Below are 14,817 nucleotides of genomic sequence, written 5' to 3'. Positions count from 1 at the left end.
GCTGTCAAAGGTAAAAACAAAAACCCAGCTATTACCAGGGCAAACCACAGGCTAATCATTTTTTAGTCATCTCAGGGACGCTTCCTCCTTAGATCTCCTTCAGAAAGGACTTAAGCTGTTCCTCTTCTATGTACTGCTCCTTCCAGAAAGCTGCTGTCACTACTCGAGCACAGAAAGAAGTTTAGTGAAGGCCTGCGTACAGTAAGCCTGGCACTGTGCCCAGCGCTTTCACAAACCACTCACTGAACAGAACTCAATCCAAGTTCCCTCTGCCCAGCAGAATTTCAAACCAGTACTAACTCAAGACTAAGAAATGAAAATGGTAGATTAGAAAGAGAAATCCAGTAACCAGTCATGACTCAAAGGTTAACTAAAATTCAAACTTTTACAAGTTCAATCTTTGAAGACTGCCTTTTGAGGAATGATGCCTGTTTCTTTATTGTAGTAATCACTACAATAAATCACGCAAAAACTTTAAATCAGATTTGATGAAACAATTTTAAGTTCTAAGGCCTAAAAGTATCATATTAATAATTAGAGTCAGTTCGTGGACAGTCAACTCAACGATCTACGGGGGCTGACTGCAAAGGTATGGAGCTCCGCCTTTAACAGACAACATGAACTATCTGCTCTCTGGGTGACGGCCAGAAGGCAATACCTCACTAACCGGTTGCCTAAGCTTTCTTAAATGTTATTACTGAGAGAGATTATAACACAGTGGCTAAGAGTACAAACTCAAGTTTTCCACATAAAGGACGTGGTTAAAAAGTTTCACTAGCAAAGACCTTTGGTGAGGAAAATTCTCAGGAGTTGTTCAGTTCTCCTCTAAGGATGCATGTGGGCCCGAGACGAGGAAAGCATTTACCTTTATGGGCCGGAGCAGAGATCGCTATGGGGGCAAACTCTTCCAGAAGGTCAGCAGTAGGGTTAGAAAGCAGAGAGTAATCAATCAAGGAATCTTCCCCAGTGAGAGAATCTGAGTCCAGATTAACAGCATCCCAGGTCAGTGATGGCATTAAATGGCACACACAACAATATCACAAAATTAGATCTTAGCCTTTAAGTTATTGCATTTACATGTTATACATACAAGCCAAGGTGGAAGAAAGAAAATCAAAAGGAACATATTAAGCCTTCTAGATTTTTATCCATAGAAACATGTATTTCTAGATTCCTCTTAACATTAATATATAAATATGGAAGAATTTTTTGCTCAGACTGTTGCTGTTAAGCAAGAATGTGATCTGGATGACAATAAAACCTTAGCACCTTAGTTCTCCACAAACGCCCTTTGGGAAAAAGACTTTGAAACTAAAGAGATTCATTGAGACTTTCCCTAAACGCTCACGGAAAAAGTTACTATAGGATGAGGTATCAAAGCTGACTAGGAGGGCGTTGTCTCTGTTTACTAATGCAGAATATGATATGATTAAACAGTACTTCTAGAACTCAACCAGATTCCCATTCAAAATAGAATGATCTTGCCTCTTACTAGTTTTCCTTAAATTTGAATTGCTCCTTTGAACATACGGTTTTGCTTTTAGTTAAAGAACAGAAGGAAGACAAAATTCAGAATTCAAGCATTTTAACACACAAATTGTTTTCTGGGAAAGTTTTCTAAGAGAAAACAGTCAAGCACAGGGAAAAGGAACAATATTGCCTTCTGTGTTAATTTTTTTTCCACCTAAATGACTTTATTGTCATACTTCCTAGACTTCTAATTGTTTCTGTTCCAAGTTAGGAAATTGGACACTTATCAAGGTAATTCTGGTCTCAATAAAAATGAAGGCTATCGAATCTATATTTATGGGCAGTTAAGAAACTCCACAAAGAGTGAACTTTGAAATTAGGATGAAAGCAATGGCAGGATCCAGGAAAGACTTCAACTTTGCCTACAATTTAACAGCAAATCACCTATATATGAGTAAAGCACTATGCTGGAAACAGAATGTCAACATATAGAACACGAACTCCATGGATATCACTGACATTGTCAGATAGGAAAGGCTGCTCAGAAATCTCGGAGGAGGTAAACATTTCCTTAGAGCTCAGCAGAGTTCTCTAATTAAGGAGGTGGAGGGAACCTGCCACCAGTAAAAAGAATCTTGAATAAATACTGTAACCAGAGAAAGCCAGGGACTACTCTAAAAGACCATGGCTCCAAAAAGTACTCTGCTCTTTAGCAACATCTAGAAGCTAGGTCTGTAACAATATGGAGCATCCATTCTAGGAGGAACTGACCAAGCTGCAAAACAAGCCCAGGATCATCTGCCATGGGTGGGAAGACTGGCTCTGAGGGCTCACCACAGTGACCAGTCCCTGCAGCTGGAGAGACACCTGACTGACCTGTGCGGTTCGAGGTCACAGATTCCGTCTGAGATGGGAGGCGCTGGGGGACCGGGGGCTCCAGTCCTGGTATGAGACTCTCAACAGCAACATCAGCTTTTTCTTTTGTAACAGAGCATTAAGAAAGGAGAATAAAGGGTAAGGTAAAGAAGAGTCAGAAGCTTCTTTAGACAATTCTGTTAAGACTTTCTTCTACAGGTCTCTAAAATGCCAGTCTCAGGTGAGATGGACAGCACAATGAGTTACTTTATTTCTGCTGCTCTGAGTTTCTGGGCTTCACTGACTGAACACGCATGTGCACGGTTAACTGCTATGGCTAGTCCCAGTGATTCTGTTTTTACAGATAAATGAAAAACGTGAGCCACCCAGCAGATTTCTTCTATGCCAGAAGACATAGGCTGAAAGGTACCTTAATATCTCCTGGTAATTTTGCTTTTCTTAAGGGATAAACTTGGGGGCAAACATCCTCTGTGCCTTGCAAAGGCCATTAGTCCATCTCAAATCTTACCCCATGACGTAGCTGGGAGGTATTCTGCACTGTGTGACATCCCCCAGTTGGAGGCCCATCTCTCTGTAGGGTCATGGCCTTTCTGAGTTCTAGGACTCTGTGTCGATGGAGTACAGGGGCCCTGGACATTTTGTAGGTCTTGCCTGCCTTGCAGTTGGAGCACAGGAAAATGTCAGAGCAAGCAGACCAAGCCCCTGCCCAGGATTCTACTCATGGGCTTCACCGCTGGGCAAGTGTTTTCTGTTACTGATTCTTGGAACATACAGAGGCCTTTTGAAGAAGAATGTACTAAAGGTTAAAGTCTAGCTCAAAACAACTGTTTCCATGAAGGTTTTGTAACTAATTTGTGAATTTTCCCACCTTCCTCCTCATTCATAAGAAATTCACTCCAGAAATCTCAGGATATCAAGAAAGGCAAAAATAACAGCACTGTGTCCCTGGAAGGCAGAGAAAACACTTCATTTGGGGTGGTGACAAGTGAGATTAAACAGCCTTGGCTTCTGGGTTGGCACAAGGCACTGTTCCAAAACCAGCAGACTTTGTGGCATTTCCACTCCTCACCAGGGCTATTCACTAGGTATCTGTTAACTAGTTAGTTACTGTTCTCGAAAAAGACACACATATCATGCATGACTAAAGAATGAGATGATGACTTTACCAATCACAGCATCGGAAGTACTACCAAAAGGATCTGTCATAGGCAAGAGGTCAGGGAGCAGAAGAGAAGTGTCAGGAGATTTGAGTCCCTCAATTAGTTTTTCTAGGTTGGGCAGAGAGGTAGAGAGAAAGCAAAAATGCAATGAGATGTTAAAACAAGCTGATCATTTACCATTCTCTATGTAAACACATTTTAGAGGTCAAAATTTTGTATGGATTCATCATAAAAATGAATACTGTCAGCATCTTATTAAAAACAGACTTTCAAAGTATAAAAATGATCATTTCCTCAACCGAAGCAGTCACTTTGTAAGGCATTCAAGATGCTGCTCTAGGTTTATTTGTTTATTTTTAAATTTTTGGTATAATTTACACTAAATAAAAGTCACCAATTTTAAGCATACAATTTGATGAGTTCTGACAAACGTACATATTCAAATAAGCATCACTGTAATAATGATGTCGAACATTCCCATCACCCCAAAAAGCACCATTGTGCCCCTTTCTGGTCAATGTCTTCCTCTCACCCCCAGACCCTAGCAACAACTGATCTGCTTTCTGTCCATATAGCTTTGTTTTTCTAGAATTTCCTATAAACGAAACCATACAGTATGTAGCCTTTTCTGTCTGATGGTCTTCATTTAGCATAATGCTTTTGAGATGCCTCCATGGTGTAGCATGTACCAGTAATTTGTTGTTTTATCGCTGAGTAGTGTTCCACTGCATGAATATACCACATTTTCTTGTTTCATTCACCAACTGAGGGACATTTGGTTGTTTCCAGTTTTTAGCTATTAAGAATAAAGCTGCCAGAAACACATGCATGTAAGACTTTGTGTATTCATATCCCTTCCTGGGCTTAGTTTTAAAACTCTTTTCTGGACTTGCATTTAGAAATGGTTTATAACTCACCAAGAGAATCAATTAAACCACACCTGGGTCAACTTCCACAATCATTTATTGTCTGCCAACTAAGAGCCTGTGACTGCCGGGACCGTTATTATTCTATGGCCAAATCTCAAAAAATTCACTTAAGCTTGCAGATGGATTACTTTTGATGTCTTTTGGCTAAGAAACAAAAGGACATCGGAAGCCACCAGATTTGTTGTGTCTGATAACTTAATGTGTGATAACATGTACAAATTAAGATTCCTTCTGAGGGCCAGCCCCATGGCCGAGTGGTTAAAGATCTGTGTGCTCCATTTCGGTGGCCCAGGGTTCACAGATTCAGATCCCAAGTGTGGACCTACTCCACTCATTAACCATGTTGTGGAGGCATCCCACATACAAAGTAGAGGAAGACTGGCACAGATGTTAGCTCAGGACTAATCTTCCTCAAGGAATAAAAGAGGAGGATTGGCAACAGATGTTAGCTCAGGGCAAATTTTCTTCACACACACACAAAAAAGACTCCTTTCAAAACAACTCCTTTAGCCCTGATCCATCAACAACTCTCTATTTACCTTTAATATATTAAAGGTTAGTGCATTAACTTGAAATACAATAATGAATCATAGAGTGTTACAGAAAGAAGGGAATTAAGAGCTCATTCTTTTATTTACAAGGAGACTAAGGCCACATAAATTCTATAACTTGCCCAGTTAAAGGCCTGTCAACAATGTTTTCTATCTCACAGAAATAAAATTTCATTAAGATAAAACTAAAATTAAAATGTTTGAGAAAAAGAAGTGACTTAGAAAGTTCAAGTATGTGTATATCACATTTTAATGAATCTGTATTTTTCTAGGTCATCAGGAATTGAGATAAGCAAAGACAAAATTGACATTCACTGAGGGGTAGGAACCAAATTTTAGGTTATCTATAATTTAGGTTATCTATAACGACACGGGTGAAACAAAATGATGGATTTTAGTGTCTTGGCAAGATAAATTGTTTTGGTACAATTAACACACTGCAGAAAAAGACATTTTTACATCCAAAACCAATTTACCATCTTCAGAGTATACAGCATGTAGATATCTTTGAATTAAATGACAATATGCTACATTTCTCATTTACTCCTGATTTACACTGAAGAAAGGAAGAAAAAAAAGAAGCTTCTCAACAGCAGGGAAAAAAATCCAGGGTACTAGCCAAATATACAAGTGTAATCACACCAGCATTAACCTTGCATTCTATAAGACATTTTATTATAAGAAGTTAAAAATACCTTTGACAGTTTTCTGCATATTGGCAAAAATAAGATGGTTTTCCCAACAAGCTTAATTTTTCATTATTCTGAACACTAGTTTTTCTTTTATTACCCCCAAAAAGCTGCTTCTACTTAAAAAAAAGTAATTATTTGCTTCTTTCACTTTTAGCACTCATATATTTGCAATCTTGTGAAGCAATGGATAAAAAATAAAGACTCAAAATTATTTGTCTTTCATACAGCAGTTTACCTTGGTGTAAAACCTTAAGCTAGCATTCTTTTGGAGTCTGAATTCCAGAGTCCATCTCCAGTGACTGGCTGTGACCCTGGGGTAGTTCCTTACACTTCTGACATTACCTGTTCAGCTGTAAAATGGAGACGTACCTCCCCCAACCTTTGTGTGTTGGTCACTCAAGTATTCGCTCCTCTAAGCCTTTCTCCACCCTCCCCGCCTCTTCAGGGACCTTTGGAGCACCCTGTGCTCACTTGTCTTGCAGCTCTTACAACATGACTGAAAGCAGGGAAGGTGTCTCATTAATCTCTGTACCCCAGTTCTTGGTTCCCTCTCATACTCTATATCATATCTCTGCCTTTTGGCTTCATTGGAGAGGTAGGGAGAACAGGGGATCAACTGGAAAGAGTTAGGAACTTCAACAAGAATCTATTTTATTAGCCATTAGCAAAAAGCATGTGAGAGGGTAAAAAACTACGTGTGGGCATGAGCGCGTACATGTGTTGTGTGGTGAGACGGAATGGGGTGGGGATGGGGTAAGTTGCTAAATTTAGGGATGCTTATTTTCTGATCAAACCTCAAAGTAACGGGCTATTCACATAGATACTTTGTATGGTCACTGCAGCTTGGGAAGACTCAGAAACTGGAACGTGAGAGGGAGGATCAGGGGACACAGTAACACCAGGCAGAAACCTAAGAGTGAGAGTACAGGGCCACAGCATAAGTAAGGTAGCTGGCATGTGCAAAAACAGCTTCTTTCACTCCCAGGACTCTCAAAGTGAGAGAAGTCTCCCAGTTAGTGCTCGTGCCCAGCTGCCATACAACAACAGTCATCACATTTGTAGAGTTTAACGTCAAACATTGTCATTCATTATTCAAAAAAACCCTGGGTTTGGGAATACTGTTAAAGTTGAGAAGAATGGACATCAGAGACTGTGAGAATGTTACTTGCAAAGTCATAGATGGAACATGAGAAAGCCCGGACTTGACTTCAAGTTCCCTCCATACGCTGCCTACTGGACCTGCCTATCTCCATCAACACAGGAGACAGGTCTTCACATAGACACAGTCCCATGCACAATGGTCAAGTTATCAAAGACACGTAGGCACAGGAAGGAAACTCAGATCTTATTCAATTAGGCTTCTCATTCACAGATCCAGATCAGCTTCAGAGAGGGGAAGCAAGTTGCCTAAGAGCTTACAGCAAGTAAGCCACAGAGCTAGCTAGGACTAGGGGCTAGATCTTCTATGCACTAGAGATTCACTCCTCTGGTTTAACTCCGGCTTCGATTACTTTAAAATGTAAAGACTATTAGAAGAAGCCACATCTAAAGCTATTATAGGTCACTTTTGGTCACTGTAAATGAAGAACTTTGAGATCAAGATGTAATGGGAGGCACAAGAAAGGCTACAGGAGGTTGAAAGTCTATAAATCACAGTCTGGAGGCCTCCCATGTGCATCAAGGGCTGGCCTTGATATTCTCCATTTTATGAATTCTGTCCTCGCTCCTACAGTTTTATAAAAACACTATGAGGCCATGGATCATGATGGGGGGGGGGTGAATTTAGGAAATTGTGCAGGAAGAGTTAAGATCCAAAATCTTGATCCAGCTCCACATTGGCATATCACAACTTGACGACATCTAAGGAAAGAAGGCTTTTTAAAATTTTACATGAATCATGGGAAATGGCTTCGCTGAATGCAAAAGCAAAACCCATATTCTGGGACAGTTCATACCTAAAATGTTCAAAGATTCACGCTCTATTTTTCAATTATGCAAGGTTACAGTCCAGTAAAACCCAGAAATAATTCATAAATTTCACTTCGCAATGATTTAATCTTCCTAAGAAACATTTTTCAAGAGTTTTCCATCTCCTTCGTGTTAGAATCACAGGTCCGTGACCCCAACTTATTCTAGTACATGGGAAAGGCAGTGGGCAATTTTGGATAGAAGAAAATGGTCCAGTTCCCAGGCTGCCTCTGATATTTTCAGAATCTAAGTATCTGTTGTGTTTGTGTTGGGGAGAATACCCAGACTTGGGGAGGGTATTATTTAATCTTTTATTGAGATGCTGTACATTTGGGGGACTTTAGCTGGGGTCTTCAAAATCCCAAAAAATAAATAAGCAACATGAAAGAGTAAAAGAGCCTGAATTTAAGTTAAAGTTATCTAACTTTTCTAAGCATCAGTTTTCTCACCTGTAAATAGAGGATAAAAACTAAAGAGCTGCCAGGACTTAATGGACATATTTATCAGAATTAACGTGTGTGTGTATAAATTAAAGTGCTTGGTACATAAAAGGAGATTAACTTCTCTTTTAAGTAAGAGGACTAGATGAAGGGTCACCAAGACACAGATGCCTGAGATTACAGTAGTGAAAATGGGTAGAGTTCCAGATTTTACTCAAATGCTTTGGTGCGAGATCAGAATAAGGAGAATTACTTGAACAAAGTGAAATGTGAGGAAGGGGCAGCATGGTCCTATTGGGAAGAAGAAAAGTCACTAAGAGACAAGAGACCGGGGTTCTGCACTAACTTTATGTGGCACTTTGGGCAAATCACTGTCTCTCTCTGGATCTAAGTTTTCTTCTTGATAAGAAAGTTTGAAGATAAACTTAAAGGTCCTATCCCCCTCTAAAAGTCAATTATCCAACGTAAAGGGAAAAATAGGAAGTAGGAACTAGTTGCTTAGAAAACGGACTGCTTAGAAATGAAACTGGAGATCCGAACTGGGAATAACCGCAGGGAAGGACACTTGGGGACACCTCGGGGACATGGGCAGGCAGTAAGATGACTGACCCCAAGGCAGCAGGTTTTGGAAAATGCAGGGCTGACTCAATGTACTGTTCAACATGCAAACTCAGCCCAGACACACACAGCCAGGAGAAGAGGGGGAGAAGGTGGGGGAATATTTAAGCTAGCCCCTTGCTCAACAAAAGAACAAACTTCTATTGTTTGATCCCTTATTACAAAAGTAACACAGGTTTATTGTGAAAAAATTAGGAAATACAGAGAAGCCAAAGGATAAAAGTAAAAACCACCTATAATCTCACTTCTAGAGATATCCACTATTAAGAGTTTTTTTTTTTTTTTTTTGAGGAAGATTAGCCCTGAGCTAACTACCACCACTCCTCCTCTTTTTGCTGAGGAAGGCTGGCCCTGAACTAACATCCATGCCCATCTTCCTCCACTTTATATGTGGGACGCCTACCACAGTATGGCTTGCCAAGCGGTGCCATGTCCGCACCCAGGATCCGAACCAGCAACCCCGGGCCGCCGAAGCAGAATGTGCGCACTTAACTGCTGTGCCACAGGGCCAGTCCCTATTAAGAGTTTTTAATGAATACTCTTCCAATCTTTTCCTAAATATTCTCATCATTCAGTAAATATTTAAGCATATCCATGTTTTCTTAGAACAATTTTTCTGAAAAGAACTGCTAAGTCAAAGAGAAAGTAAAATCCAAAAGGCCTTTGGAAGGTAGCTATGCTCGCCACTATACCACCACCACCAGCAAAGGCCTTTCTAAAAAATGCCACACTGTCCTCCCCAAAAGTTGTTCTGACTGACAGTCCCAATAGCTGGATCTGAGCATATCTGTTTTCTTATACCTTCACCAAGCCTGAGGTGGTGGGGGTTTTTAATCTTTTCCAATCTGATAGCAGAAGTTGTAGCATCTCATTGATTTATAGTTGGCTCTTCTTGGATTCATCACAATGATGAACTTATAAAAAAACATATTTACTGGTAATTTATATTTCTTCTTTGTGAACTGTCTGCTCATAGTGGTCAGTTGATGGTATTCAGTTCTTTCTCAAGTCTCTAGGGTTCCCAAATAAAAACGAGTCAGGTGAAGAGCTTGGAGAAGTGCTGAAATCATAGTTAAAGGACTGAGAAGGTGGACCCCTGAAGAAAAGTGGATGCGGAATTAGTTAGCTTGGACAACGAAAACTGAGAGTGCTTTTAAAGAAGAGGACTGTTAGTATTTTGAAATTAAGAGGGGAGGTGAGAGAAAGGCTCTTCTCTTCTGAGCACCTCCCCCTTTCCTCTTAAACATAACTCAAGTGGCACTGGGAACTGGGAGAAGATGAAAGGAGGTAGCTGCTGGAGTTGGAGATGGGAATTAATCCACTTCAGATTCATTCTCTTATACCTCTCCTCTCAAGACTTAGTCATTGAAAATATCAACCACAGGGCAAGAAGGTAATAAATCCTTCACAGATCAGTCTAAGATTAGATAATCAAAACCACTTCCTGACATACTGCAAGTTGTGAGCTTTTTCTCTTTTAAAATATTGACAGAGAGGAAAGATATCTATTTATACAAGCTAATAAGACTAAGGCCCATTCTGACCTTAACTCAGAATATGACCATAAGGAGTAGAGCAGGCTGAACTAACAAACATGAGTCCCATCAAAACAGATGATTTGGCTGCTATATGATTTGTGGCTTTGGAAATTTAAATTTAGTCTGACCTGGGGTAGAAGCCCTGAAGTCTTGTGATGAGAAATGCTGTTTTTTAAAATCTAGTCTCTCTAAATATTTCCTGTCACTGAGAAACCAGACACTAACGCATCTGTGACATCTGCAAGTTAGAAGCAAAAGTCAACCACTATGCCTAGCCCGAGTTCATTGTAGAGAACTGAAGCTGCAGGAAGATCAACTTTCCAGAGTCAAGACACAGACTATAATCAACCTGGGACTTTTTAATGTCACAAGACAGCAGTTGGAAGTTAGGAAGATGCTAGGCAAACAGCTCTGAGAGGAATGCCTATCTTGACAACAAACCACTAAGAAAACACAGCTTCTCTTGTCTACTTTTCAAGAGATGATGGAGTGCCATAAACCAAGAGGCAGTTTTTTGGAAAAAGCTGTTAATTCTAGGAAGCAGCACTTATGGGACAACTAATGCATTCTTGCTTAGTCTTGTGGAACACTGATGTTGAGAGGTCAGTATTAAGGAGTTGCTACAAAAATCTCTTCCTCAAACTCTTGTGCACTGCTAGTGGGAATGTAAAAAAGTGTAGTTGCTATGGAAAACAGTATGGTGGTTCCTCAAAAGATTGAAAATATAATTACCATACGATCTAGCAATTCCAATTTGGGGAATATACTCAACAATCTTGGGTCTTGAAGAGATGTTTGGACACCAGTGTTCATGGAAGCATTATTCACAATAGCCCAAAGACGGAAGCAACCCAAGTATTCACTGACAGATGAGTGGATAAACAAAATGTGGTATATACATACAGCGGAATATTACTCAGCCTTAAAAAGAAAGGAAATTCTGACACATGCCACAACATGGGTGAACTTTGAGGCTATTATGTTAAGTGAAATGAACCAGTCACAAAAGGACAAATATTGTATGATTCCACTTAAATGAGGTACCTAGAGTAGTCAAATTCATAGAGACAGAAAGTAGAATGGTGGTTGCCAGGGGCTGTGGGGAGGGAGAGAATGGAGAATTATTGTTAATAGGTAGAGAATTTCAGTTTTGCAAGATGAAAAAAAAGTTCTGTGGATAGATGGTGGTGATGACTGCAAAACAATGTGAATGTGCTTAATGCCACTAGACTGTCCACTTTAAAATGGTAAGTTTTGTGTTATGCATATTTTAACACAATTTAAAAAATTATTGTCTTTCTGACAATTTTCAAAGAAAATTCCTCAATCTTTTCTACCGTATTTTAAAACTCTGGTATCACCTATAGCTTATCTGTTCCCTACTGCAAACAGAAGGCAAATAAATGAGCACACAGCATATGAGCATCAGTGAAATACTCTGAGACTCACTAGGGCTGGCCTTCACTTGGCAGCTTTGTGAGCACACAAATGCTCACGGCTGTGATTTTTTTTTTAACGCCAGATTTTCTAGGAAAATTTGTTTTATGATGCTTTGGAAAATAAAAACGCTCCTTAAAAAAACTTAATTATTCAGTGCCCCTTCACCCATAGTTTAACAATCATTACATCAAGGAGTCTAGTTTAATGGCTCTCAGTTATGCAAGGTCAAAGGTTTAATGTAGAGCAAGTTTCCTTTCTATAGGAGAAAAATATCACTGTTTAAGGCTTTATGTAACTAGGACTGCCCCACTGGGAATAAGGACCCAGAATCAAAGTTGTTATAACATTTCCTATCTTTATGCTAATTTAAAGTTTACAAAGAAATTTCAAATACATTATTTCATCTGAACCTCATGAGCCACTCCATAAGGTAGGTTTTAATATTGCCAATTTTGAGAAGGAGGACACAGAGTTTAAATGAATTGACCAAAATCACATAACTACTAAGTTGCTAGAACCCAGGTCTTATAAGTTCAAATCCATTTTCGTATTTCCCTAGACCTTAAATTGAGCTCTCTAGTCAAAGGCTTTATTGATCTGAGAACTGTCCCAAAGAGGAAGAAACATCCACTGCTTGGGGGATGTGGGCCACGAAAAGGAGTATGTGGAACAGCACAGTCACAACAGCACTAAGGCCTCACTTCCTCACCCAGAAAATGAGATATTACTTGACATACCCATTGGTCAGTATTATTTGTAGGATCAAAAGAAATTACAAGTGAAAACATCTTAAAAGTATAAAATAAAATTAAGTCATTAAAAGGCATACAGTTGTCAGGAGACTAAGATTTCATAATTCTCATCATCAGGAAGGCTGAGTGAGGAAGGTAGCATGTATGCAAAACCAACCAATGAACCAACCAAAAAATTTCACTGGTGCCCATAGTGGGCTGGAGGTAGTGACAAACTGGATGCTTTTGCCGGGGACAGGAGAGGGGTAGACAAACTTGCAGTTTGCTGAGGTGGCAGTGACCCTAAACTCTCAGCCCTTTCCTCACTCAGGCACTTCAAGATGCTAAGGAAGGACGTAGGGACCTTGGACAAAGAAGCTATATAACTGAATGGCGCTACAGGCTGAACATCGAAATAAATAAACTAATCAAAGACACAGTGGAAATGCCATACTTAGCCCAGATTCTAGAGGGCACCATGAAAGGCTGGAGCTGAAAGATGTGCTGAACCTAGCGGCTATTTTCCTGAGCTGCGCCGTCGTTTATACGCCCTCAAAGAGCGGGTGGGAGGCCTGGCTGGGGGTGGCAGAGGCACAGTCGGAAGGATACTGAGCCAGTGGTCTAGTGTTTAGGAGTTGGGGACTGAAACAGAGGTAATGAGGCTGCCAAAAGCCTTTCAGCCTCAGGTTTTACTTCATTCATTCACCCAATCTGCAAATACTCATCGAGTGCTGACTCTGCCTGGCAACGTTCCAGCACCCATGATAGAGTGGTGAATAAGACAGCAAGGCCTCAGGACACGGACATTCTGGTGGGGAAAGACAGACAATGAACAAATGCAAACGGACAATGTCATGATAAGCGCTATGAAGAAAAAGGCCAGGGCGTGTGATTGAGAGTGCCTGTGGGACCGGACCATGCTGGGCCTCTCGGAGACAAGACAGCATTTAAGGTGAGACACAAATGTTGAATGACAAGAAGGAAGAGAGCTGGAGGAAAAGTATTCCAGGTAGAGTATCATCAAGTGCAAAGGCCCTGAGGTGGAAACAAACTTAGTCTTTTGAAGGAAAGACTGAGGGGAAGAATGCTATGAGCTCAGGTTAGAGGAGCAGCCAAGGGCCAGATCATTTAGGGCCTTGTAGGTCATGGTAAGAAGTCTGCACTTTACACTCAGTGATATGGGAATTCACTGGAGCGCAAAGGAGTGATATGTCTGATTTACGTTTTCAACAGATGAGTCTGGTCTGATACATCAGAAAGCAAGTAAGACACTCCTGGAAATCTCTATTAAAATTTTAATAGATTTTCCATTAAAACCCGAGGGGTCATGGCTTAATTGGTATTAAAGTGTATACCAGTAACATTTTAGCAAGAATCCGACAGAACGAGAGAAATATGGAGGATCAGAAGACAGGAAAGATGACAATAAGGCAGGCAGGCTGGCAGCGAGCTGGCTCTGGTGCCTCCCAAGCTCATCTTCACAACACTTCACAACTCATCTCTACAACCAGGAGTTCATGTCCTGAGCTACCTGGTGCACGTGCCTGGCTCCTCACGCCTGATCCAGAGGGCTCCTGTGACAGCTGCAGACAACAACTACTTGCCTGTGGGTCCGCATCCTCTGGCCTGTGCCAAGAGGCCACCCTTCCAGCTTTTGCAGCCCATGGGCTATCTGGGTAAGAGCAAGGCAAGAATCTGAAGGGGTGTCAAAGGAAAAATGCCTCAATGATCTCTTTTTCTTGTCTGATCCTACGACTGCCACAACAGGGAGGAAAAAGAGGCCACTGGGCCCCAGCTTGAGTTTGAGCCCCTACTTTTCCAGCCTTCTGCTTGAAACTGGCTTGTCTAGGTACTGCGAGGCATACCTGAAGGATGCAACAGAAAAAAGGGCCTCTATCTGATTCCTTTCTTCCCATGTCTTTAACTATCCTACACTGAATCCTTCCTTGGTGATTTTAGATATTTTTGACCTATATTCAGGTCTAGCAAGTTATAATGTTACACAATACTACCTGATCTAGGCAAGTTTTTGCTTCCTCTTAGAAGGGTCAACAAATTGCCTAAAGAAATAAAAACCGTCTTGGTACCCTAGCTGCAGTCTGTCTCAGTAAGTAGAGGGCATGAACATCACAAACACTTCCAGTTTTGAGGCAATCAATCAAATACACTGAACATTTTGGGAAAGAAGAAAAAACAAGTAGATCCTATCACAGTTTAAGATCAAGAATCGGCAGGAGTAAGAATGGGAAAAAAGGAAAAAATATCAGAAGTAAAATGACTGCCAGTTGCCTCTAAGGAGTTGGATCTATTTGCTCTTTCAAAGAGACTGATAAAGAAGAGAAAGGGTAGCTTTTGTTCCTTACATCATGCTCCCCCCGCAAAAGGATGCGGAGGGGAGCAAGAA

The 14,817-nt window shown here is 40.7% G+C and overlaps 1 protein-coding gene across 20 annotated transcripts in view; it reads right to left on the bottom strand.

The window, feature by feature from the left end:
• Positions 1 to 14,817, bottom strand: part of AAK1 (AP2 associated kinase 1) — a 165,521-nt gene that overhangs the window by 18,302 nt on the left and 132,402 nt on the right. For 5 of the 20 annotated variants that reach the window (XM_070235343.1, XM_070235345.1, XM_070235346.1 and 2 more), the window contains exons 18-19: positions 3,513 to 3,614; positions 2,347 to 2,448 (exon numbers count right to left, since the gene is read on the bottom strand). The exons of 6 other annotated variants lie outside the window; for them this stretch is intronic. In XM_070235343.1, the coding sequence (XP_070091444.1) occupies positions 2,347 to 2,448; positions 3,513 to 3,614 (204 nt within the window). Of the gene's footprint in view, positions 1 to 865; positions 977 to 2,346; positions 2,449 to 3,512; positions 3,615 to 14,817 lie in introns of all 20 variants that reach the window. 9 more of the 20 variants (XM_014731107.3, XM_014731108.3, XM_005599914.4 and 6 more) reach the window with 3 other exon arrangements.

The sequence above is a fragment of the Equus caballus genome, chromosome 15 (genome assembly GCF_041296265.1).
Source record: "Equus caballus isolate H_3958 breed thoroughbred chromosome 15, TB-T2T, whole genome shotgun sequence".
NCBI classification, from domain to species: Eukaryota; Metazoa; Chordata; class Mammalia; order Perissodactyla; family Equidae; genus Equus; species Equus caballus.
This window is presented reverse-complemented; position numbering and strand designations above follow the sequence as displayed.